The sequence below is a fragment of the Spinacia oleracea genome, chromosome 6, assembly GCF_020520425.1.
Source record: "Spinacia oleracea cultivar Varoflay chromosome 6, BTI_SOV_V1, whole genome shotgun sequence".
Taxonomy (NCBI): domain Eukaryota; kingdom Viridiplantae; phylum Streptophyta; class Magnoliopsida; order Caryophyllales; family Amaranthaceae; genus Spinacia; species Spinacia oleracea.
The window spans coordinates 9,952,984-9,978,784 of record NC_079492.1 but is presented as its reverse complement, the minus strand read 5'-3'; the positions used below and the strand labels follow the sequence as shown (position 1 = coordinate 9,978,784).

The following is a 25,801-nucleotide window of genomic DNA, read 5'->3' as shown; positions in this document are numbered from 1 at the left end:
CATGGATAAATAAGCATAGAAAGCACAAAAGTTTTTGAGTTGGGATCTGGTTGTGGTTCCACGTCCAAGATCACTGATTATTTGGTCAAGGGGATGTGAGCTTTGATGTTTCCAAGTTCTGGGTTGGAAAGGTGTGTTTGTTTCCACAACAGACTGTTCAACTTGCTCATTTGTTTCTGCATGATCTTCGGCCTGTGCTGGTTCCTCTTCAACTATGTTATCTTCAGATGTTTCTTCGACTTGGGTTTGTTCTTCTGTTTGGGAACTTTTCCTTATCTCTTCGTCTTCTGTTTCTCTAGTGAGTCCTAGTTCGAAGTTTCCATCAGAAGTTGTACCTGCAACATAGTTTTGGGAGTCAGTTTCATCAAATATAATATGTATGCTTTCTTCCATGCACATGGTCCTTTTGTTGAATACTCTATACGCTTTGCTGTTTGAGGCATATCCTAGGAATATTGCTTCATCACTTCGTGCATCAAATTTTCCCAGTTGATCCTTTCCATTGTTGTGAACGAAACACTTGCAACCAAAGATTCTAAGATGGGTTATAGAGGGTTTTCTTCCTTTGTACAGTTCATATGGAGTTTTGTTTTTGATAGCTCTAATTAGCACTCGATTGAGCACATAGCATGCCGTATTTAGAGCTTCGGCCCAGAAACTTTTTGGAAGTCCACTAGCAATCAACATAGTCCTTGTCATGTCTTCAAGAGTTCGGTTCTTTCTTTCTACAACACCGTTTTGTTGAGGTGTTCTGGGAGCAGAGAAGTTGTGATCTATTCCTGAACCTTACATAGATCATCAAATCTTTTATTTTGAAATTCTGTACCATGATCTGATCTGATGTGGACCAGCTTATGACTGCTTTGTCGTTGAACCTTTGTGGCGAAAGCCAGGAATTCTTCAAACGTCTCTTCCTTGTTGGATAGGAAGATCACCCATGTGTATCTTGAGAAATCGTCTACAATTACGAGTACGTACTTCTTTCCACTTCTGCTCTGTGTCCTCATTGGTCCACACAGATCCATGTGGATCAGCTCCAGTGGTCTTGTTGTACTGATTACCCCCTTTGATTTAAAGGACGTTCTTACTTGCTTTCCTTTGATACAGGCATCACAGACTGATTGTTTTGCAAACTTTGTATTTGGGAGACCTGTGACTAAATTTTTCAATTTTAATTTGTTCATTAGAGAAAAGCTAGCATGACCAAATCTTTTGTGCCATAACAAAGGATCATCTTCAATAACACTGAGACAGGTTAGATTGGAGTGAGGGACCGAGTTGAGGTTAACCACATATGTGTTCCCTTTCCTCTGTCCCTCTAAGATCACTGTCTCTGTGTTACTATTGATGATTAGACATTTATTTGAGAAGAATTTTGCATAATTGCCTTTGTCACAGAATTGAGAAATGCTTAATAAACTATGACCTAGTCCCTCAACTAAAAACACATTATCGATGGAGTGAGACTTTGACTTACCAACCTTACCAATGCCAATGATGTTACCTTTCTTATTATCGCCAAAAGTCACAGTTCCACCTTCGTAGGTCGTGAGTGAGAGAAATCTATTTCTGTCTCCCGTCATGTGCTTGGAACAACCACTGTCTAGGTACCATGTGTTGTTCCCCCTCACTTCGACCTGTATGAAGTTTTTAGTTAGAGTTTTTAGGAACCCAGCATAGCTTGGGTTCCTTACTTTGAATCAAATCACTTTTCTTTACCCATTTAGTTTTGGTGAATTCGATGTTCTTTTCCAAGTACCTTTGGTTTTTAGGGCAAGAAACTCTATAGTGACCGATTTGACCACAGAAGGTGCATACTATGTCACTGTATAAATCTACTCTGGTTTTTCTAGGATGATGCTTTTTGTGGTTAAAACCTAAACCTTCTGTGCGTTTGGTTCTAGCTTCTTCTATCCATTTTGGTGTTACCTCTATTTTGTGTCTGGTCCTTTTAGCCAATTCACTTTCTAGATGGGTCTTTTCTTGGTGAATTTTCACTAGTTCTAACTGAGCTTTTTCTAGTTCTTCTTTATAGAGGTTCTTGGTTTTGGCTATTTTTAGGTCAATCAGATCTTGTTTTAGCCAGGAGTTTTCATTGCGTAAGGCTTCACACATTTCTTTTATATGAAGGTTCTGATCAAAGAGTTTAAAGAAACGATTGTCAATATCTAAGTTTGAGTTTCTGGTCCATTCCAACTCCTCTGTGAGTTTATTGACAATGTCTTGGTGTTTTCTGTCTGAGTCTAGTTTTTCTTTTAGGAGATCCTCATAATCACTAGTGAGACAAGAAAGTAAGTCAAACAATTCTACTTTAGACATGGATTCAAGCCTACTTTTAATATGAACAAGACTTGCTTGGAATTTATCAGATTCTGAGTCTGATTCTTCATCTTCATGTTCAGCTACAAGACACAGGTGAGCAATTTCTTCGTTGGGTTGTTCCTGTTCCTCATCAGAAGAAGTATCTCCCCATGCAGCAATCATGGCTTTTCTTACCTCAGTTTTGGAAAAGGAGTTTCTGTTGTCTTTGAATCTATCTTTTGTTGTTTCCTTTCCTTTTCCTCGTTCTTGATCCCATAGAGGACATTCCCTAATGCGATGTTCCAAGTTTCCACACTTATGGCATCCAGTGTCAGTTTTAGGGAACTTTCGATTTGGTTTGCTTCTGTGTTCCACATCTTTGTTGTTCCTAAACATTCTTCTGAACCTCCTAGCAAACAGAGCTGTCTCTTCATCTTCTTCAGAGTTTTCATCATTTTCGGTTTTTAGAGCAAGAGCTCTATTTTTGGTATTCTCTGAAGGTCGCGCATTTAATTGCAGTTCATGAGTTAGGAGAGATCCAGCCAGTTGTTCCAGGTTAAATTTGGTGAAGTCTTTAGTTTCCTGGAGGGCTGTGACTTTAGCCATCCAGGGATCTTGTGGTAGACTTCTTAGGACCTTCCTGACTTGTTCCTCAGGAGTTATGATTTTGCCAAGAGAATTTAGTTCTTTGATAATGTTTGTGAAGCGAGTAATCATGTCTTGAATCGTTTCAGCTGTCTTCATGGTGAACAGCTCGTATTGGTGCATTAAGAGATCAATCTTCGATCTCTTAACTTCGTTTGTTCCTTCATGAGTAACCTGGAGCAGATCCCAAATCTGCTTTGCGTTCTTGCAGCCCATTACTCTGTTGTGTTCATTTGGACCTAGTCCACAATGAAGGATTTTGACGGCCATGGCATTGAGTTCAAGCTTTTCATAGTCGGCTTTGTCAAATTTATCAACAGGTTTGGGAACAGTTTCTCCAGAGGTGTTCAGCTTAGTGACTTGGAAGTCTCCAACTTCAATCACTCTCCATGCTTGATAGTTTTCAGCCTTAATGAAAATCTCCATCCTGTTTCTCCAGTAGGAATAGTATTTGCCACTAAACATTGGAGGTCGTTGTGTTGAGTATCCCTCTTCTAGTTTCTCCGTAGTGTTCATAGCTTCAGAATCGTTTTTCCCGTCAGCATTACCTGCAGTTTAAAGGGTTCTGGCTCTGATACCAATTGTTAGTTTTACAGAGTTCCTCAAGAGGGGGGGGGGGTGAATTGATATTTTACGTATTTATAAAAATTAAACTACAAGGAACATAAATAGTAAAATATGCAAGCAAGATTTAGCGTGGAAAACTCTCTAGGCCCAATAGAGAGGAAAAAACCACGGCCCCTTTGGGGACTTAAACACTTTTACTAATTAGGCAAAACAACTCAGTTTCTTTACAAACCTAATCTACTCGGGCCACAATCTGCCAATCGCCTCTGATTGCAGATGACTAGGAACAACCCTCTTTGTTCCTTCCCTTATGGAAACAGTCCCTCAACTGTTCCTACTCACTGATCTCTCGTGAGATCTTCTCTCTTGCTCAAGTAAGCCTGACTCAGGCTTAACATACAATAACTCAACACTTTAATCAAACGTATAAGAATTAATTAACTACTAACATACGATATAAGACTAAGTAACAAATACTGCTCTATATGGGAACAGGAACAGACTTCTTTAAAGATTAAGACTTTAAGGGTGATACCTGAAAGCTTCCGGTTGATGTAAATAAGTCTGATAAAAAGTTTCGCAAAGAACAAAGGTTGTATTTATACGAATCCAAGTGTTTACCCTAGATTCAAATCCAACCCAGTTTAGGACTCTTTTTAATAGATAGATTTTCGCAAATCTTACTTCAAACGCGTTTAGGTAAAATCAATCTTTTCGTATTTTGAGAGTTATATGTTAACTCAAATTCAAGAGTATAACTTCAAACAGTTTTGTAAAATCAGTTTAAAAACTTTGACGTTTATCTTTTTGTAAAAGTAAAACTGATTTATTTCGTTTCACGATATAACTAGGACTCTTCAAAATACTCTGTTCCCATACTAAGCATGTACTAAATTACATTGGTCTTATACCTTTCGCCCCTTATAGAATTTGCTTGACTTGATCCTTGATTTAATCTTGCCACGTACTTTGAACTTAATTACTTCATAGCTCCCTAGCTTGCTTCGGTTGTTGCATTTGTTCTTCTTTAAATATTAACCTGTTCCTGACATTCTCCAAAACGAACTATTAGTAGAAGGTAATCTTGTCATCATCAAAACCAGGAATCAACACTGTTGAAGCCTTATTTATGTAACTGACCGTTATATGTGCCTCGTAGATCCTAGAAAACAAGGAGAATTGGATTGGCCTCGCGCTACAATATTATCACAGGCATTGCTCGAGGATTACTTTATCTCCATGAAGACTCTCGGCCTAGGATCATCCATCGAGACCTAAAAGCAGCCAATATCTTGCTTGAAGCTGATATGAACCCTAAAATTGCAGACTTTGGTTTGGCTAGGATCTTCAAAGTTGAACAGACAGAGGATGACACACGCATAATAGCGGGAACATAGTAAGTACTGATTTTAGTCCTAGTTAATTTGTTTCCCATCATTGGCTCTATGTATCAAGTTGCTTATTTTCTTTCAATTTTCTAGCGGTTACATGTCTCCAGAATATGCAATGCATGGTCAATTATCCATAAAGTCGGATGTATACAGTTTTGGCGTGCTATTATTAGAGATTGTAAGCGGGAAAAGAATCAATAGCAGATTCTACCCCTCAGGTGCCGGAGATCTCTTGACCTATGTGAGTACAACAAACATTTTTTTTTTTTCATTTTTTAATGATTTTTACAGTTATTATTACAAAATTATTAAGGCAAATGAGAGAAAGTGTATGAAAAAGTTAATAATTACAATAAAATATGGGTAAAATAAGAGAGATAATGTAAAAAGGTGGGTGATCGGGTGTAAAAAAAAAATGAATAAAGTAATTGAAAGTGGCCAGAGAAATGTATATTTTGTGGGGGGTAAGGGGGATAATATGATGCATTTCTATGTCCTAGAATAGATAAAGTACAATATAAAAACTTTATGAAACGGGGTAAAGACCTTACTACCTCCGCTTCAAAAAGATCTTTACGCTTTCCGTTTAAGTTTGTTTTAAAAAAATCTGTTTACGCTTTCACTTTACTCCATTTTTGACAATGTATTTTTACAATTGTATCCTCATTTGGTCTCCACAAATTACCCACTTCGGATATTATATTTACTTTTTTGGCCCACTTGCACAATGGGATGGATTAAAGACCAAATTAATATTCCCACCCACCCCTTAATCATGTATGACACATTTTGTTGGGGAAAAGAACCCTCCCAATTTCCCTCCTTTTGTTAATCAGATGGTTTGGTTGATAATCTAGTATTTTAATCTTACTGTCACTTTTATCCACTTGCAACAAATTGGCCCACATGCACATATTCTCTCCTTTGCTTTAATTCTTGTGAAAACAGTAAGTGTAAACTTCTTTCTGAAATGGAGGGAGTATGAAATAGACGGTAGTAAATTTTAAGAATGTGAAAAATATATTTACTCTTGTATCCCATCAATACATCTCCTAGGCATGGAGAAGCTTGGAAGAAGAAACACCTTTGAAATTTATGGATTCGACACTGAGATAGTCATACTCGACTAATGACGTCTTAAGAAGTATTCATTTAGGCTTATTATGCGTACAAGAGAACGCACATGAGAGGCCGACCATGTCAACAATCGTCTCCATGCTCAATACTGACACTACTACTGGTACACTTCCGACTCCTCAACGTCCTCAATTCTATTACAATAATAGCAGTTCAGAATCATCTCAGGCGACATGGTCTAATCAACATCCAGCAGCGACATTGACCGATTGTAACTCAATGCCAACAATAAGTGAGATGAATCCCAGTTAGATGGCCGGTTCACATTAACTAAAAGACGCTACCTCCATTTTAAAATAATCTTTATCCTTTTTATTTTAATCTGTTACATAATGTTTTTTACATTGAGTTTTCGGAAATGATAAAGGTCGCAATTTGCTACCTTTAAGTCGTGTCACAATTATGACATGACATGACATGTTTATGTGTCATTATTTAAACTAGAAACTAAAATATATAACTTATATAACATATTATACATGTTATAAAAAAGGTAAAAAAATCTTAATATTCTAATTTACAAATTGAATAAAGTAATTTTTTACTTCAAAGAAATAGTTATGATTTGTATAGGAAATACTTGTTTCTTTCTTTAATTATATCGACTACCTTATTTACATATTTCCATAGTAAAAATATTGCATTGATAATAAAAATATTTTAATGACGCATGGCCTACGTGGCACCCATATGTACCATTTAGAATCCGACACGTTGGATTGCGCGCGCAACTAAATATTGTCGCAACTTGCTACATTTATCATCACCCTTGTGTTTTATTCTATTTTTGACATGAAATTTTTACTATCTTACCCCTTTTAGCCCATTTATAACTTTCCACTCACTTTCTCTTACCTTCAATCTTACTTTTTCCATATTTTATTATATTAATCTACCTTGCTACATATTTTTTCTATTTTGTCTTAATATTTGTGGAAACAGTAATCTGAAAGATAATTTTGAAACGGAGGTATTTGTACATTATTTGAATTTATTTGATGAGAAAATGCTAAGAATACATGTTCAATGCATGCAGCTCATTAGTCACAAGCTTAACAAAAAGCAAGTAAAGTTGACAGAGGAACTAAGGTGTCCTCTGTTGCAACTGATTGTTCTTTGAATCAAGGAAAATTTGTCAGAAATGACCTTTTAAAACCCAAAAATTGTGACAAATGACCTTTTAAAAAAAAGTTGTGACATAGGACCCAATTAATTTTTTTTGTGAATAAGGACCAAAGCCTATTTTTCGATGGTCAACATCAATTTCCCGGCGTTGACCAACACGTGGCGTGCATTGTTCATTTTTTTAACAAATATTTTTTAAAAAATTATTCCCTCCAAAATCCCCCCCTCCTTTATTTCCCCAAACTACCCAGCAACAGTGACGCCTGCACCCATGGTAATGCTCTGCATTTTCTTCAACACTTCCCGCGTTTGTGTTAGATTATGACAAATATAAAACATATATTTCATGCGGAAAAACCATAAAGCCAGAAATCCAAATTAATTGCCACATAGTCAATAAGCATAATTTAGGATACATACATGTGACGCGTGCCTTCTCTAGCTGCTCCCGAACCGAACAAGAACAAGTTTAGGACTCCAAGTGTCGTCCCTCCGTAGATAGTCAACAGCACGTTCGGATCCACGTTAGATTCAATTAACTAGAATATAGTCTAAGGTTTTATGTTATTCGAACTTAATTCTTTGGCAAATTATTAAGCTTAGTTTATTCTTAAAACTATATGAATACTTGAGATTATGTGTTATAAATTGTGATTATGTATCACCTATTTATAGGGAGGAATTATCGAATTTAGATATCCACTAGGATTCAATTTACTAATTCAATTAGAATTCTATTAAAATTAATCCTTTGTATTTTTTTAGTGTTTAATTAAACGACTAACACTAGTGGATTTAGAAAAACTACTAATTAACCGGACAAATCCTAAGCATATAAGGATTCGTAGCATGCACGAACACAACACACACACACGAGCAGCCCTCGAGGGGCGCTGTGCTCGCGCGGCCTAGCAACGCTGGCACGCGGCCCATGCGAGGGCGCTACCAGCCTGCTGCCTTGCCTTGGCTGGGCCTTGCCTTGCCTTGCGCTTGGCTGGGCGTGCCTTGCTCGGCGCGGATGGGCTGCTGCTTGCTGCTGCGCGGGCTTCGCTAGGCGCGGGCCTAGCTTCGTGTTGGGCCTTGCGTCTAGCAAGCTCGTCCGATGTTTATTTCGTACGTCGCGCTTCCGATTCGTTTTCCGATTCCGGAATTCATTTCCGATTCGAACAATATTTAATATTTCCGATTCCAGAATTAATTTCCGTTTCGAACAAATATTTAATAATTCCGATTCCGGAATTTATTTCCGATTCCCATAATATTTCCGTTTCCGGCAATATTTACAATTCCGGTAATATTTCCATTTTCAATAATATTTTCCGATACGTACCATGTTTCCGTTTACGGCAACATCAATGACTTGGATAATATTTATATTTCCGTTACGATCCATATTTCCGTTTCCGGCAATATCATCGTTTCCGGAGTATTCATAATTTGCCTTTTGACGATTTCAGCTCCCACTGGAACCGAGATCCGTCGATTCCGAATATCCATAAATGGAGTATTTAATTCACTTAAATACTTGATCCGTTCACGTACTATTTGTGTGACCCTACGGGTTCAGTCAAGAGTAAGATGTGCTTTAATATTATTAATTCCACTTGAACTGAAGCGGCCTTTAGTTAGGCATACAGCTCACTTGATCTCACTAAATTATTAACTTGTATAATTAATTAATACTGAACCGCATTTATTAGACTTAGCATTGAATTCATACTTAGACCAAGGGCATTATTTCCTTCAGTCTCCCACTTGTCCTTAGGGACAAGTGGGCATTTCCTAATTCCTTTGTCGCTTGATGCTTGCTCATTAACATAAGGTAAGAGTTGTCATCCTTATTATGTCCAGATGTATTTCTCAGTTTCAGAGTTCAACTTATCAAATAAACAGATAATCACAACCTATGATTCATTTTAGCACGGCCATGCATTTTACAGTTTTTAGCTCTCCGAGTGGCCTTGTACAACTTTCAGCATCTCATCCCGTTTTGTGGGAGGACAATCCCAATCTTGTGATCTTGAGGATTTCTTGTGTTATGGTGCTCTAGTCCTTGAGGATTTCACAACTGTCGAGTCCTTGATGTTCGATCTAGAAACACTTCAAGCTGCCACTAACTTCTTTTCGGATGATCTGAAGCTTGGCGGAGGAGGATTTGGCGTTGTCTATAAGGTAACCATTTAAATATGGGGTGACTCGATCGAGTGAGAAATACGTGCACTACAACAAAAACATTAATTAACAACGCCTAATTACTAGCGCTTATCAAAAAACGCTATTAATTATTTCAAATAACAGCACTTTATTTTGCACTGCTATTAAAAGAAGCAACATTAATTTACTTCTTAATATACTACAGCACTTTTTTTTAAACGTTGTAAAAAGAATATACAGTCTTCGCCAAAAACATCAAAAAAACACTAGCCTTCTTCCACGCACCGCCTAAACATTTCCCCACTTTCTCCATCTTGCTTCCTTCCTTCCTTCCTTCTTCCACGCACCACTACTTCCACAGCAGTTAAGGATCCGTTTCCCTACAATCCCGATACGATTTCAAGAGTTCAATCCCAATTCACTCAAACCGAAATTTCCCAAATCCAAAATTAAAGAGTTCCTTTCAATCCAAATCGCAGATTTTTTTCGTGTTTTAGCCCTTCTCCGGCGAACTTTTCTCGGCGGCGGCTTATTATCTGGCGATAGTACTTCCCGGCAGCGTGTGGTTGAATTATCAATTGTGAGTTTCTTGTAAAGTAGAATTCAATTGAGTTTTTCAAGATTTTGTTCGTAATTTTTTATATGTGGTTTACGGAATATTGTCAGAAATTATGATTTGGATATGTGGTTAGGGTTCTTGATGTCTCACCGATTGTATTTCTGTCTTTCCTGGTGAATCTCAGGTCAATAACTAAAGATTGTTTCTTTTGATTTCATTTTATTGGCTAGCATTTCGAAAATTAGGGTTAATTTTATATGATTTCTGTGCAATTAGTGCAATTAGGTGCAAAATGGTTCAAATTCGTTCACGTTTGATTACCTTTTCGAAAATGGGGGAACACCATATTCTCGGATTTTGGACGAATCTGTTGCCCCGACCCTTTGGTTGATGCTTTGTGCAAGGGATACAATGGAGTAGTCCTCGCTTATGGACAAGTTAGTTGTTTTGTAATTGCAGCTTAATTATTGGATTTTTGGTGTTTTGGATGAAATATGTTAACTGATTGTTATGTTTAATTTCAAAATTTTGCATACTTTATTGATGTTTGGTGTTGTGATAAGCTGAATGTTTAGTTGTAGACTTGTAATGATTCTTAAATTGTAGGGAGGAAAGGGTCGGGGAAGATTGGAAAGGTAGAATTGCTGGACTGGAACCCATGAACTTCTTAACTGTTGCAACTCCACATCTGGGTTCACAGAGGTCATAGACAGGTGGGTACCTCAGCTAGACTCGAATAAGTATTTTTCCTAAACTCAAACTGTTATTTCTGATATGAATGTCTCTATTTTAGAGCGACATAGATTGTAAAACTTTTGTGTGCTACTTGTTAGTTGTTACAGACAAGCTGGATATTTGTTCTGCCTCTAGAAAGCTTGATTTTCAATTTTTAGCTCCATGCACACTCAAAGATCGCCAAACTTTAATTCTAATTATCCCTCTCCCGACACTGAGTCTTTTAGTAATCATATAAAATGTCTAGAGAGTCGATTTTACTAAAGAACGATATGATGCAAATGGTGGGAGACTGCAGCAGGGCTATAGATGTCTCGTTTGCTGGGGGCTGGCCTTATTTAAGAATGTTTAAGAAAGATGGTCGTATAAAAAAGAGATGCGGAAGTCTTGACATTTGAGCTGGGAAAGATGTTATGTCGTTACTATGACCTGCGTTGCGCAAGATGTTATGTGCCCAGCTTTATGACAAGGACATATACATTTCTTCATATTATGGGACTCGTTTTCATTTCTGAGAGACGAAAAGAAAGAGGCACTACACCAAAATGAGCAATTAACAGCACCTCATTAATAGCGTTTATGAAAAAATGCTTTCATTTATATCAACAACCACTAACGATAGCGTTTATGAAAAAACGCTATCATTATTATCGAATAACAACCCATTATGTTGTAGTAAACTTGATAATACAGCATTTCTTATTAAAGTGCTGCCAAATCATCCCCAAAAGTCTCTACTTAAATAAAAAAGATCAACGAAAAAAACCTAAATTTATGGTTTCCCACCTACCCACGAAATACTGCACGAAAAACCTGAAAGATCAATCCCAATTCCCTCATCTCAATTCTACCTAATCCCATATTTAATTAAATTCAAACATTTTCGGTCGAGTTCTTTTCAATTCTAAGTTTATCCAAGCTCCTTCAATCCTAAATTTTTTTAGGGTCATTTGCGATTTGGTTTCTTCTCCAACAAACCTTTATCGACGGTTGTGAACGAAACCAAAGAATTCAATTAGTAGCAATGAAAACCGCCGAGAGCAGGAAAGCAAGAGAGAAGAAGAGGTCTGATTCAGACGAGTCGGAAATGCTGAGTTGAGGGCGAGTTGTACTAAAGAGGTTGATAAAATTGGAAGCAAATCAAGCGAGTTTGAAAGAGAAATTGGACGAGCTCTAGAAGTGAGGGGATCAAACAACTAATATACTAGTATGCATGTCTTTGTATTTTTTAATTTAATTGCGTTTCACAAGTTTATCATTTGTGATTTGCGAGTTTGCTTGTGTGAATTGCCGTTTATTTACTTGAGATATGCTTATTTATTTCTATTGATTTTGATGTTTTCCCCAATTTAGTGATTCTGACAAGTTTTATTCGATAATTTTAGCTGAAGATATGACTTGATTTAGTGAACTTTTATCAGTCTTTTAGGTTTAAATTGGATGGCTTCTAAGAGGATTTGAACAATCTCAAGGATAAACAAAAAGATCCTACTACTTCCCGAACGCCGGTATAATTTGATTATGATCTTGTTTAATTGCGTTATTATTGATATTGTGAATTAGATTATCATTTTATATACATCCATGTTTGATTCAACTTTTAATAGATAATTTCCCGCATTTTTGATTTGCTGGGGATTTTGGGATTGATCATGACTAAATTTATAATCTCTACTTGTTCCATGTACTGGTGTTCTCCAGAAGGTTTAGTGAAGTGTGAACTCGTATTTGTCGCTTAGAAAGGTTGGGTGGTTTGGTTTTGGTGTAGCTTTAATGCTATTAACTAGTGTACCACCGTCCAATGCTCTGGAAATTGCATCTGATGTTTTAAATTGAATCTTATGGTTGCCAACAGAATATCCTGATGGTGTATCACCGTTTGACTTCATCCAGTTCACCAAATATTTTCCAAGTTCTAATTACCCAATCCTTTTACCTTCTATGCATAAACTGATTTGTATACTCGTATCTGACATATAGTCCTTGAGTTTTAAAGCTCTTTGCTTGTTGTTTGCTGCAGATACAAATCAGTTGCTAGTTCATATAGAGCTTAAATAATCCAAGACAAAAAGTGCATGTGTATTAGATATTCGATTTGGAGGTTCCTCTACTTGTTTGATTAATAAATAACTTGCTAAATGCACCTTGTCACAACTTTTTCACTATCATCTTTGCAAAAACTATATTTCGTTGCGAGGAACAAGGACATGTTGAGGGTTTATGAACATGCTGTTTGGAGTATGTCAGGTTGTTTTATTCAGGTTTAGAGCTTTGGTGACCCTGATCTAGTGCTGTTTATCACTAGAGGATTAGAGTTTGTTTGTTCCCAGTGAACAATTTCCTGACTGTCAATTAAAGGATTGTATTGTCTTAACCCATGAAGCTTTCCCTTCTTATTCAGGTATTGATTTGGAGATCCCTAAATATGATGAAGGGGGTTTACATTTCTAAGGTTGAAAGAAATAATCATGCTTTCAACGCGACTGAGTAAGATATATTTCGTATATCCTAGATTACCCATGATTAATTCTTTGATATAGCAAGACTATATGCTAATATAATATAATTTTGTTAAGAAATTCGGTTTCAACAATCTTAGCTACAAAAACAGTCCCCACAATTAAGCCAGCACCAACACTTGCTTATTTCTCTGCAAGAGGTCCCCTCAGCAGACCTCAAAAACCTTCTCAAGTTATACTTAGCATTCATGTTTTTTGTTGAAGAACATGCTATGTAATTAACAAGTGACTAAAAACGAATGTTTCCACGTAATTTTGCAGCCTGATATTGCAGCACCAGGAGTATTCTTGCAGTGTGGATAGCTAACGACAAATCAGAAGAAACCACACCTGAGGGAAAAGAACCTATGAGATGTTTATTTAATGTAATTGAGATATGAAATGGTTGTTGTTGTTGTTGTTGTTTATACTGAATTGTTGTTAATGGATTTAAAACATTGTATATTGTATTATTATGATAAGATATTTATTTTAAATTGCAAGTATTGGTATTATTAATTAAACAAAATATATCAATAAATAGTCTCGTATAAAATAAGTATGTCGTTGCTTCTTTTACAAAAATAAATCAGTAATTTGGGGTTACAATGCCCCATTCCTTGCATTGAGCATCTACAACGCTTATAAATTTAATGCTGCTAAATGAGGCAACATTAACAGCGCTTATTAAAAGCGCTGTCATTATTTTAACAGCGCCCATAATTAACAGCGCTTAATAAGCGCTGTAATTCATTGAAAAAAGCGCTATTGAAAGGTTATTGTGGTGTAGTGAGGCTAGCTTTTCGAGAAATCTGCTTATCATTTAGCTACTGATGGTCAAATCCAAAAGTATAAAAGAGATTGTGTGGTGTTGTAACTGAGTAAAGTCAATTTCTGGAGGTAACAGAATCACTAAGGCTAAATAGGTTGCTGATAGATTTCGCGTTGATGCTCTGCAGCTTGAAAGGATCTTCCAGTACGTGTCCCTGCCACCTGAGAATAATATTAGCAGAAAGAAACATGAGCTTGTTGCCTGATTTTCCCTTCCTAATGTTAATACTAATTGAATGACTGATTGCTTTTTGTGGTAACTGTTAAAAAGTGTATTTGCGAAACATTTAGCTATCTGATGATGATGAAAAGTTCTGCATGGGCTTGTTAGCTTTTGCCAACAGTTGTAACACCTCGATACTCTCTGGCGTTGTACACGGATAACTGATATATCATGTAAAGAGTTACCTTTTTTTCTGTAAAAATGATCCAGATAACAACTTTAGTTTGCCAGTGGTTTTTATTTTCTTCCACATTCGTGTGGAAAGTTCTCCTGTCGTTCCGTGGCGCTTTAGCCATTAGGTACTTGCATATAATGAGTATAGAAAGTTGATGTACTGTGTTCAGTTGAACTGCATAATAGTGTAGCCTCTGCTTCGCACTTACCAAACCCAATAAACGGAATTCAGCTTTGTGCAAAATTCAGTTAAGGATTCTCTTCATTTTCGATGGAAATGTGTACTTATCCAAAAAAAATATTTACTGTACCAGATGTTACTACAGTTACGAATTGGATCCTCTTGTCTGAAATTAGGTTAATTGCAACAGATGTTTACTATAGTGATGAACTAGACCAAATGAGCAAATTTTTATTAACTTTTCTGGGTTGCTTATTGCTTTCCTTGCAAATTGGATTTTGGCATTCATTGTCCTTGGATTAATACCCTTAATAGGCCTTAACGGATACATCCAAATGAAAGTTATCAAGGGATTCAGTGCAGATGCAAAGGTTCTATCTCTCTCTCTCTCTCTCTCTCTCTCTCTCTCTCTCTCTCTCTCTCTCTCTCTCTCTCTCTCTCTCTCTCTCTCACTCTCACTCGTCCTCATTCCTCAATGAGAGGAACATATTGCATATATCAAGCTTTAACTAATTGACATATGTCTTTGTGGCTGGTGTCTTGCAGAACAAGTACGAAGAGGCAAGCCAAGTTGTTAATGATGCAGTTGGGAGTGTAAGAACAGTTGCTTCTTTTTGTGCCGAGGAGAAGGTAATGTAGTTGTATGAAAAGAAATGTGAGGCTCCTGTGGAAGCTGGTATAAAGGAAGGACTAATTAGTGGGGTTGGTTTCGAAGTGTCATTTGCTTTGCTATTTTTTGTCTATGCCATCAGTTTCTATGCAGAAGCTCAACTCACAGGGAATGGAAAAACTACCTTTACCAAGGTCTTTCGCGTAAGTATCTATTTGGTTTTTAAAATTCCATATATATGAATAAAATGTTAAATGCAACTACGTACGTACTGCATGTTTTCTTGGCACTTACCATGGCAGCGATAGGAATATCACAATCTAGCTCCTTTGCTCCTGATAGTAGTAAAGCCAAGAGTGTTGCTGCCTCTGTATTTTCAATCCTTGATCGTAAGTCTAAGATAGACCCAAGTGATGAATCTGGGATGATATTGGATGATGTAAATGGTGAAACTGAGCTTCGGCATCTGAGGTTTTCATATCAACCTAGACCTGATATTCAGATTTTTCGAGATCTAAGATTGAGCTTCGGTATGCTTTGTATTTCTTGCATATATATAATACTAAATTATATCCAGTGCACGCACGGATATTCTAAAATCATTATTTGATCATATTTTTTTATAAAATATTTCTCCCCTTAGAGCTAATTTCACTATTAATAATCTTGAACATATTCATTTATTCATCTCTTGTGATAGTTGAACAGCAGCTAGACGAATCAACTCAATAAGCGTTTCATCCAAAACATCTAGTGCACCGGAACTGTGTAGATTTCGGTAAACAAGAGCAATCCTGTTTTCTGCAACATAAACCAATTCCCATTGAGAGAATTTAGCAGCAAGTTGGATTACTTCAATTGCCAAAACTGGTGAATCCAAGGAAGACAACAGCAAGTTGGATAGGAAGACAACAGCAAGTTGGATTACTTCAATTGCCAAAACTGGTGAGTCCAAGGAAGACAATGATCACTCTTGAACGCACATTCTGAACACCATTCAAAAACCAGTGTGCAGTGAGCCAACAAAGCTCTATGTATAGGCGTATGGCATCATACAAATATACATTGTTCTAATTTTAGTGTGTCGATTTGAAATAATATGGCACATGTGGTTCTTTCTCTTTTGTTGTTATTTTTTTTCTACCGTGTCGACAACATTGTATAGGATTTTAAGTTAAGAGATATCGAGACATTTATGTGATATGATAGAAATTAAATTGGATGTAATATATATATATATATATATATATATATATATATATATATATATATATATATATAAATTTTTTACTATTTTTTATTTGTGGGGAGCAACATCTATATATTCAACTCTTACACTCACTAGTGGAAAAAGGGTCATTTGCATCGCACTTTTAAGCACATTTGCGTCGCACATCGTGCGTGGCAAAAGCTCTCGACGCAAATGACTAAAAGTCATTTGCGTCGCACATTTGTGCGACGCAAATGAACCTTATTTGCGTCGCACAATTAGCTAATGTGCGACGCAAATAACTTTTCAGGCATGGTGCTGAAAAGTCATTTGCAACGCACATTAGCTAAATGTGCGACGCAAATGACTTTTCAATATGTTAAAAAAAATGTCATTTGCAACGCACATTAGCTAAATGTGCGACGCAAATGACTTTTCAATATGTTAAAAAAAATGTCATTTGCGTCGCAGATTAGCTAAAGTGCGACGCAAATGACTTTTGGATATTCTAAAAAAATTAGCTGCTGATTTTATTTAATCCATAGATTAAATAAAATAAGCAGCTTTCAGTACTAGTATATTCAGAGCATAAAAATAAAAGTAAACTAGGTGAAAATTTTGACAATATTTCCTTTGTAATTTGACCCTCCCCAATACCGGGAATGTTATAATACATTAATATATACCTGTCAAAACAGTTTACAACCCAATAAAAGGCAACTTCACCATAGATCAACCAACATGTTGATAACCTAACTACACTTTAAACATAAAAGTTTAAGTAAATATTACAATAAACTAGCTAAATATCGACATTGCTCATAATGTAATCAGCTCAAAGAAAACAAACAAAAATAGCAGAACAATCACATTCTTAGCAACAAAGGCAATACATATTCACCCTTATTAAGAAAAGAAAAACATTAGAGTTGCATAACCCCAAACCTACTCTCAACAGGAGGTATAATAGTCTGCTAGTCTTGCTACCATTTGCAGTTTGAATTGCATTCAGAACAATTATATTCATATAAGGAAACAATAATTAAACCTCAATTATATGGGAACATTTCAAAAAAGTAATAAACGCTAGCAAGAATTGGGGAATCAACAACAGAACATTAAAATTTGAACTTAGACCTCACAATAATCAAACACACGAGCTGTTATTTATTGTATGCACAAAATGGCAATGTGAAAAACATGTATCATTGGATAAGCAACTGAACATTTCAAACATAAGAAACAATTCAAACTACAAGCAATACCAGATGATGTACAAATGTGTTCACCTAAGCAGTGTTTCGAGGCAAACGTATACAACGGAATACATGCCGTTCATTACTTTCTTCTCAACGGTGTTATCTGGTTGTCCTGATCCAAGGAAACATGCAGAGATGCCATGTTTTGATAGCTTTAAGCACTGGTCATGCATCAAGCTTATCAATGGAGAAATCACGACCACGACCTTCCCTGTCAAAAGCGCAAGTAGCTGAAAGCACAAAGATTTCCCTGTAGAAACATTAAAGCCTCAAAAACATTGACACAGTATATACATTGTACAAAGGATTCAAGAAGAAATGCACAGAAAAGGGAGAATAAGAATCAGAAAATAAATACCAGACCCTGTTGCTGCAAGAACAAGACAGTCTTGCTGAGAAAACCAAGCTAGTTAATCATGGTAGACACTGGTCATGCATCAAGCTTATCGATGTACAAATGTGTGTCTATTAAGTTCTTGCTTCTACTGCAGGGTTGCCTAGCAATCATGGTAGACAAAGAAAAAAATCCAAAGGTAAATCTTACTGAATTTTTTCAACTGGATGGACTATATGTTTCATGATACTGTCTTAGCTAGTTAATGAATCTCTTTTAAGAGTTCGACATAATCAAAATCCTAAAATCAAAATCAAAATCTAGGGTTCAAACAATCAAAATTTAGATTCATCTGAAATCAAAATCCTAAAATCAAAATCAAAATCCTAAACAGATTCGACATAATCAATAACAAACTACAACATCTGAAATCAAAATCCTAAAAAGGTCACATTACATCAAATTCAATTCAACACTTAATTTATCATCAAATTCAAATCAATCACTTAATTTATCATCAAATTCAAAGCGAAACTCATAAAAAATTGAAAAAAAAGATACTTGAATTCACAAACTAACGAACATAACTAAACCCTAAATTCAAATGAAAAAAACCAGAGAAAATTAATTGAACATGGAAATCAAGATACTCAAATTAACAATCCAAACAATTGGGCAAAAAGATACTCAAATTCACACATTAACCAAAATAATTAAACCCTAGATTCATAAGATTTTTTTTAAAATGTGCAAAACTAATTGAATTTGGAAATCAAGCAATATGACCCAGCGTGTTTCTTACCCTTCAAAAACCAAGCAATATGACCCGCCGGAAAATGCAAACCAATCGTATTGACATTTTCGCGGCGCCGACACCTAGGGTTTGCCTCTTCGCGGTAGTTTAGCATGTTTCTTAGAGGCAGTTCGGCGTATTCGGCGTTTCTTAGCCTTTTTCGCGGCAGTTCGGCATGTTTCTTAGCCTTCTTCGCGGCGCCGACACCTAGGGTTTGCCTCTTCTTGACATCGCAGATCTTGAATTTTCAGAGAAACCCAATTGACTATATTTGTGACAACTTTGGTGAGAGGAGATGTCGAAAAATAAGGTTGATATTGTGTTGTTGGAGGAGAGATGAAGAGGTGTTGGAGTACCAACAATGGAGATTCTAAAAGAATAGATGAGAGAGAAAGATAGAAGAGGCGGAAAGTTTGCGGTGTTGGTGTGGTGTGCTGGGTCAAAGCGAGAAAGTACATTCCTAGGTGGACACGCATTGCATCGCAGATTTACAAATCTGCGTGGCAAATGACTCTAGGATGCTCCTAGAGTCATTTGCCACGCAGATTTGTAAATCTGCGATGCACTTGATTGAGTCATTTGCCTCGCAGCTTTGTAAATCTGCGATGCAAATGACTCTGGGGGGCATCCTAGAGTCATTTGCCTCGCAGTTTAACAAAGCTGCGACGAAAATGAGTAAATTTTATGCTAAAATTTGTTATTTGCATCACATGTTCAGAATGGCGTGGCAAATGCGGGGATGCAAATAAGCCTTTTTCCACTAGTGACTTATTCTAAAATGGTTGTTTTTATTTTTTTATTACAGATATTTAATAATTAAAAATTCAAACTAAAAAAGAGTTTCGGTGCACAAAATTTCCCGCCATAATCAGAACTTTAATAGCGCTTATATATGGAATGCTGTTAAACGAGACAAAATTAACAGCGTTTTTTAAAAGCGCTGTTATTCTTTTAACAGCGCTGCTAATTAACAGCGCTTTAAAAGCGCTGTCTTTAATTGAAAAAAGCGCTATTGAAAGGTTTTTGTGGTGTAGTGGTGTAACAAGCCTTCAATAGTTTCAGTAAAAGTTTTTGTTTCTTCGTGTCTCAGGGAACCCTTCCGAATGGAAATGATATAGCAGTAAAAAGGCTATCTAGGATCTCTGAACAAGGGATAGAATCGTTTAAGAACGAGGCTATATTGATAGCCAAGCTTCAACACAAAAATCTGGTTAGACTTTTGGGATTTTGCTTAACAAGAGAGGAGAAACCTCTTGTGTACGAATACATTCCTAACAAAAGCCTTAACTATTTTCTATTTGGTATGTTTACTTTGATATGGTCTTGAAGATTATAATTGATGTGTCATGTATATTTTCAAGTGTATGTCATTAGATGATTCTCTTGAATGTTCTTATTGATTTGTCATGTACTACATACATTACAAGAAATTGTACCATTAACGACGGGAAATTCCGTCGCTAAAGGCCAATAATTGTTGATTAACGACGGGATTTCCTGTCGCGAACCCGTCATAAAAGGGGTCGTCATTAATAAAAAAATCCCGTCATTAATCAGTCGTAAAAGACATTCGCTACGGTTATTCCTGTCTTTGTTTGGTTGTTAGCCCCGTCGCAAAATCCTTTTGCGACGGGATTTTTGACCCGTCGTTATTAGTTTGTCATTAAAGATACAAATTCTTGTAGTAGTAACTTAATATTATATGTGCCTTAGATCCTAGAAAACAAGGAGAACTGGACTGGCCTACACGCTACAATATCATCACAGGCATTGCTCGAGGATTACTTTATCTCCATGAAGATTCTCGGCCTAGGATAATCCACCGTGACCTAAAAGCAGCCAATATCTTGCTTGAAGCTGATATGAACCCTAAAATTGCAGACTTTGGTTTGGCTAGGATCTTTAAAGTTGAACAGACAGAGGATGACACAAACATAGTAGCGGGAACATAGTAAGTACTGATGTATACAGTTTTGGCGTGCTATTATTAGAGATTGTAAGCGGTAAAAGGATCAATAGCATATTCTACCCCTCAGGAGTTGGAGTTCTCTTGACCTATGTGAGTTTCAAACTTTTTCCTTTTTTTCTTAATGATCTTTACCGTTACTATTTACATAAATATTAAGCCAAATGAAAGAAAGTGCATAAAAAGGTGAGTGACACTAGAAGAATTTGTATCTTTAATGACAACCTAATAACGACGAGTCAAAAATCCGTCGTAAAAGCCTTTTGTGATGGGGCTAACAACCAAACAAAGACGGAAACAACCATCGTAAATATTTTTTTTACAACGGGTTAACAACGGGATTTTCCATTAACGTCGTCTCTCTCTTATGACGGGTTTGCGACAAGAAATCCCGTCATTAATCAACGATTATTGACCTTTAGCGACGTAATTTCCCGTCATTAATGCTACAATTACTTGTAAGGTGAGTATAATAAAATATAAATAAAGTAGCAAATTTCAAGAATGTGAAAAATATATTTACTCTTGTATCCCATCCATACATCTGCTAGGCGTGGAGAAGCTTGAAAGAAGAAATACCTTTGAAATTTATGGATTCGACGCTGAGAGATTCATACTCGACTGATGAAGTCTTAAGAAGTATTCATTTAGGCTTATTATGCGTACAAGAGAAAGCTCATGAGAGGCCAACCATGTCAACAATCGTCTCCATGCTCAACACTAACACTACTACTGGTACACTTCCGACTCCGCAACGTCCTCAATTCTATTACAGTAATAGCAGTTCAGAATCATCTCAGGCGACATGAGCTAATAAGCTATGTAAGTATTTTTCTCTTTCTTTTCTGATCCAAACTAGTACTACCCAAATTAGCCGAAATAAGGTCCTCAAATAAAAGTTGAGTACAATCCAGGGGAGGGGAATGGGAAATACAGCTTTCATTAATCAAAATAAGAGATTTCGTTGCATTTTTTGCCAAACAATCCGCCACTTTGTTGGTGTCTTCGTAGATCAGAGTAGTGCCTTGGAGGCGTTCAATTTCTCCCCTGCATACATCAAGCAAATATTTATGCCTAGAGTTACACACAGTAGGGCCATTGATGTCGTTCACAGCTTGAAGGCAGTCAGAAGAAATAATACAATTAGACCACAAATGGTCTTCTATCCACAAAAGAGCTTCCTTGATGCCCAATATTTCAGCCATTAGAGCATCATGGACATAAGCATGCCACGATTTTCCCACAACCCAAACACCAGAAAAGTTTCTAACCACGAAAGCAATCCCCGAAGGAGAAAAAGGGATATAAAAGAAGCATCTGTATTGATTTTATAACTGTTAATATTAAATCTAATATGGCAATGAGTTTCAGTTATGGTATATTACTAGATATTTATTTAGGAGATATATTATGTTATTGTATTCCTATTTTACGAGTTGTATTTTAGGGATAGATTTGTTAGTATATTAGTTTCTCCTAAATTGTAATATTCTAGTAATATTGTGTTTCCTAATACTAGGGCTAGGGTTAGGAAGTTGGGGTATATAAATAGGGATTTATATACCATTATAATTGATATGCTTGAGATCCTGAGCTTGAGCAAAGTTTGAGAGAAACACCTGAGAGGTTGATTGGTTGTATTATTAATAACGGTTTTGATTAATAATACAAGTTGGGACGTGGGTATACCACGTTATTAATATTGTGTGTGCTTTGTCTAGATTGTTATCTCGTACTATTACTAACAAGTGGTATCAAGAGCTAAGGTTCGTGATGGAGAAATTTGGTGGAAGGTTCGAAATTCAATTGTTCAATGGAAGGAACAATTTTGCCTTATGGAAAAGCACGGTGAAAGATCTCCTAATCCAACAAGGGTTGTATGGAACCCTTGAAGAAAAGAAGCCTACCGAAATAGAAAAGGCAAAGTGGGAAGACATGAAGTTACGTGCGGCATCGACAATCCGGTTGGCCCTTGTACCGGAAATTAAGTATGATGTTCTTGAGGAAGATAACCCTAAAAGTTTGTGGGAAAAGTTGACAAAGACATATCAGTCCAAGTCTTTGTCCAACAAGTTATTTCTCAAGAAAGATTTGTTCGGACTCGAGATGGAAGAAGATGGAGATTTGAGAGATCATCTGAATCGTTTCAATGGCTTGATAAACCAACTTAATAATTTGGATGAAAAATTAAAGGATGAGGACAATGCTATTCTTCTACTTGTGTCTCTACCAAAGAAGTATAACACTGTGATTACTTCTTTGTTGGTGGGGAAAACAAAGTTGGCTTTGGAAGAGACTATTGTTGTTCTTCTAGAGAACGAAAAATTAATGAAGCTAGGATTGGATGACTCATCGGATGGAGGAGCATTCGTGGTAGATGCACGTGACAAGAGAAAGAAATTTGGTAAGAAACATAACCCTAATATTAAGTGTTTCTATTGTGGAGAGTTGGGTCATATACAAACTATGTGTCCTAAAGCAAAAGAAGACTTGAAGGGGTTGAAGAAAACTCGCGAGAAGGGACGTGTTTCTTATGCGGAAGGAGATGATGATGATGTTGGTGATGCTCTTTTGGTTCAAGAAGATAAGGGGCCAAAAGACGGTTGGGTGCTTGACTCGGGAAGTTCTCATCACATATGTGCTAGGAGGGAATGGTTCTCATCCTATGAAGAGTGTGAAGGGAAGATGGTTACTTTGCCGGATGGTAAGAAGGTAAAAGTTGACGGCATTGGTGAGGTTGTGGTAAAACTTTGCAATGGTCGTGTTCGAAAGTTAGCGGAAGTGAGGTACGTACCAAAGTTAGAACGGAATCTAATTTCATTGGGTAGATTAGATGGTTTGGGTTATACTGTTATGGTGAAAAACAGTAGTTTGGAGGTCACTAAAAAGGGTTTGGTGATACTCAAAGGTTTGAAGAATAAAAGAAATCTATTTGTGTTAGATGGAGATGTTCTTGTTCGAGGGGAGGCATTGTTGAATGGACGACGGTGTTTCAATAGTGACCGTTAAATCGGTTGTGGCCATATTGGGTTGAAGGGGAGGAATTGTTAATATTAAACCCAATATGGCAATGAGTTTCAGTTATGGTATATTACTAGATATTTATTTAGGAGATATATTATGTTATTGAATTCCTATTTTACGAGTTGCATGTATTTTAGGGATAGATTTGTTAGTATATTAGTTTCTCCTAAATTGTAATATTCTAGTAATATTGTGTTTCCTAATACTAGGGCTAGGGTTAGGAAGTTGGGGTATATAAATAGGGATTTATATACCATTATAATTGATATGCTTGAGATCCTGAGCTTGAGAAAAGTTTGAGAGAAACACCTGAGAGGTTGATTGGTTGTATTATTAATAACGGTTTTGATTAATAATACAAGTTGGGACGTGGGTATACCACGTTATTAATATTGTGTGTGCTTTGTCTAGATTGTTATCTCGTACTATTCCTAACAATAACTGTTAGCAGGGGCAGGGCTCCACGGAGGGAGGTTGGGTTTTACTTCTGTAGTTTGGTGACTTTGGGCAAAGTACCACTCTGCAGCAGCCCAAGAGGAGTGTTTTGAAAAGGAGGCAATAGGGATATTGCTTTGGGAGAAGATCCACGCATTCCTACGTTTCCATATCTCCAAAATCCCAAAGGCAAAGATAACATTTGAGGGAATGAGCTGGTTCCCAGCAGCAGAGGAAAGCAAGTTTGATTTAAACCAAACCTTATAAGGGGTGGTATAATCCTCCTGGAAGCAAGACTCTTTCCAAAACTCTTTGGCACGCACACAACCCCTAAAAATATGATCATTATTTTCGGATAAACCTGGGCAAAAGGAGCAGTTCGGGTTGGTTTTTAATCTAAATACTCAAATTCTTTTCCTGGACTATTTATTCAAAATCCTATGTAAGTTTATAATGTACATTCCTATTAACGCAATAAGATACTACGTACTTCGTATATAGTTACGCCGCGACCAAAGTTGTTATCGTTCAATCTTTTCAGCAAAAAAGGAGACCTAGCTCCACTACAAGAAAGCGCGTGATTACCAACCAATTTTACCGACCGCCTAAAAAGGAGTCAGTAAAAATAAATTTATCAACCGATAATGAAGCAGTCGCTAAATTTACCGACCGACTGAAAAGCGGTTGGTAAATTTAAAATTTACCAACCGCCTTCGAAACGGTCGAAATATTAGCGACTGCTTTACCCCTATTATGACTAATGCGCAGTCGGTAAATATCCGACTATTATCAAAATAAATTTTAAATTTTACTAACCGCTTATTTAATATCTCCGACCAATAAGCGGTTGCTAAATAAAAAAAAAAAAAAAAAAGTAACTTATTCAATTACTGACCAACTATCTTTCACATTTCGAAAAAAGCAAAAAACTAATTTGGTTGGGCTCTCAACCTTACGTCGCAGCCCAACCGAGCACGCCACCCTGCCCGTCGCCGCCACCCAGCCGAGCACGCCACCCTGCCCGTCGCCGCCACCCAGCCGAGCACGCCACCCTGCCCGTCGCCGCCACCCAGCCGAACTACGTCGCAGCCCACGAAGCTTTATAATACACACCGCCCACCCGCGCAGAACTCCACCCGCCGGACCGGATTCCGTCGACGATTACTCAGCCGAATTCCGTCGACCCATTTCCCACCCCAGGTAAGGTTTGTTCTTAGTTTTTCATAACATAATGCTTCAATTTTTCAAACCCTAACTTTGTTGTTTGTATCAAATGAAAGAATTACAGTTTTTCATTTCTAAATAATCCTCCAATCTAGGTAAATTTGTTTGGTTTATTGCAAGATTTAATTTTGGTGACTATCTTTCATTAAATTGAGCGATTTTCGGGTTTAATTGCTTGGTCTATTGCAAGATAGCATTTTGATGTCTATTGCGATTTTCGGGTTGAATATTCATAAAACCAAAGTGGCCATAAAACCAACTTCAGATACCAAAGAAATTTTCATTTCAGTATCAAAATAATGGTTAGTGTAAAACGGCCCAAAAATCAACCAAAAACTGCCGTGATGATTAATTGGAAATAATGCAAGGATCCGAAATAATTAGTTCATAAGAATTAGAGGGAGCCAATTCCAATATATTTTGTT

At 36.8% G+C, this 25,801-nt stretch overlaps 1 protein-coding gene, 1 long non-coding RNA gene and 1 pseudogene across 2 annotated transcripts; all 3 read left to right on the top strand.

Moving 5' to 3' along the window:
• LOC130462905 (cysteine-rich receptor-like protein kinase 10) overlaps window positions 1-6,293 on the top strand; it is an 87,993-nt pseudogene extending 81,700 nt beyond the window's left edge.
• On the top strand, window positions 6,294-20,679 carry LOC110797263 (cysteine-rich receptor-like protein kinase 11). The gene is made up of 4 exons (XM_056831887.1): window positions 6,294-6,300; window positions 9,217-9,338; window positions 19,818-20,028; window positions 20,441-20,679. The coding sequence occupies exons 1-4, from the start codon at window positions 6,294-6,296 to the stop codon at window positions 20,677-20,679; spliced, it is 579 nt and encodes a 192-aa protein (XP_056687865.1).
• Window positions 9,666-10,882, top strand: LOC110797272 (uncharacterized). Its single transcript, XR_002535798.2, has 2 exons — window positions 9,666-9,900; window positions 10,486-10,882. It is a non-coding gene; the product is annotated as an uncharacterized lncRNA (long non-coding RNA).
• Window positions 20,680-25,801: the final 5,122 nt, after the last annotated feature.

Excerpts from the sequence above, each read along its gene's own strand:
- LOC110797263 (XM_056831887.1), top strand. Across the intron at positions 9,339-19,817 it reads GATTTGGCGTTGTCTATAAG|GGAACCCTTCCGAATGGAAA; the intron begins GTAACCATTTAA and ends TTCGTGTCTCAG. Across the intron at positions 20,029-20,440 it reads CCTTAACTATTTTCTATTTG|ATCCTAGAAAACAAGGAGAA; the intron begins GTATGTTTACTT and ends TATGTGCCTTAG.